General features: G+C 37.9%; 1 protein-coding gene across 1 annotated transcript in view; it reads left to right on the forward strand.

Annotated features, from left to right (window-relative positions):
• Positions 1-462: 462 nt before the first annotated feature.
• Positions 463-958, forward strand: part of GDE1 (glycerophosphodiester phosphodiesterase 1) — a 3,415-nt gene continuing 2,919 nt past the window's right edge. The window contains exon 1 of the mRNA XM_010172076.2: positions 463-635. Coding sequence (XP_010170378.2) covers positions 529-635 — 107 coding nt within the window. The 5' untranslated portion in view covers positions 463-528. The remainder of the gene's footprint in view (positions 636-958) is intronic.

The raw sequence follows: 958 nt of genomic DNA on the forward strand, positions 1-958 counted from the left end.
AATAGCTTTTCCTTGTGCAAGCAAAGACTTTATGCTCTGATGGCCTACTCTGATTCTGGCTGCTCAGTGTTAATCTGTAAATTATCGAAGCTGTAGGCATTTGCTTCCCTTCTCTTTTAGAAAGTGACATAAGGACTCAGGAGTTATTGGAGCAGAAGAGAGCAGGATTCTTTTCTGCATTTTTATCCTTACACAGTCCCAACCCCAAGGCAGATACATTATCCCTGTGGTTTTATCTGTAAAATAGACTGCATACTTTCAGCTGATCTATGAATGCTTCTCATGATAACTTGGATGAAACCTGCTTTGTTCTGCAGATTAAGGTTACTGGGAAGAACTTTAATAGTTTATTATTTTCTGTCCAGAATACATAAAACTTATAGCTATACCTATCTGGAATCTATACAGCTGTCTCTTCGGTTGTGTGTGTGATTTTTTTTATTTTTATTTTTTTTTAAGGCAGCTGAGAATGGAGCCACGGGTGTTGAGCTGGACCTTGAATTTACTGCAGATGGTGTTCCCATTCTAATGCATGATGAAACAGTAGAAAGGACAACTAATGGATCTGGAAGATTGTGTGACTTGACTTTTGATGAAATTAGGAAGCTTAACCCATGTGCAAAACACAGGCTAGGGTAAATGAACTATTGCTATTCTGAAACTACTCTTTCAACACTGAAAAAAATATTCTTGATAAACAAAACTATTGATTTTGATCTACCAGTGATGAAAATTTTTGTAAATTTAAAACTTAAGAGTCCCTTATATTACTTCTCATTTGATTTTAGAAGCGTATGAGACTCTATCTCCTTACCCACCCTTGCAATAATAGCACCAGTGAAGCAGAGTCAAGATAATTGGCTTTCAGGACAGAATCCGCAGACACCTAATGTGAAGTGGCGTCCCCAGCTATTACTGGAAAGGTGATCACCTGAGCCACTCAGCAAGAACTTCCACA

This window comes from Antrostomus carolinensis, unplaced genomic scaffold, assembly GCF_000700745.2.
Source record: "Antrostomus carolinensis isolate BGI_N321 unplaced genomic scaffold, ASM70074v2 scaffold8867, whole genome shotgun sequence".
NCBI classification, from domain to species: domain Eukaryota; kingdom Metazoa; phylum Chordata; class Aves; order Caprimulgiformes; family Caprimulgidae; genus Antrostomus; species Antrostomus carolinensis.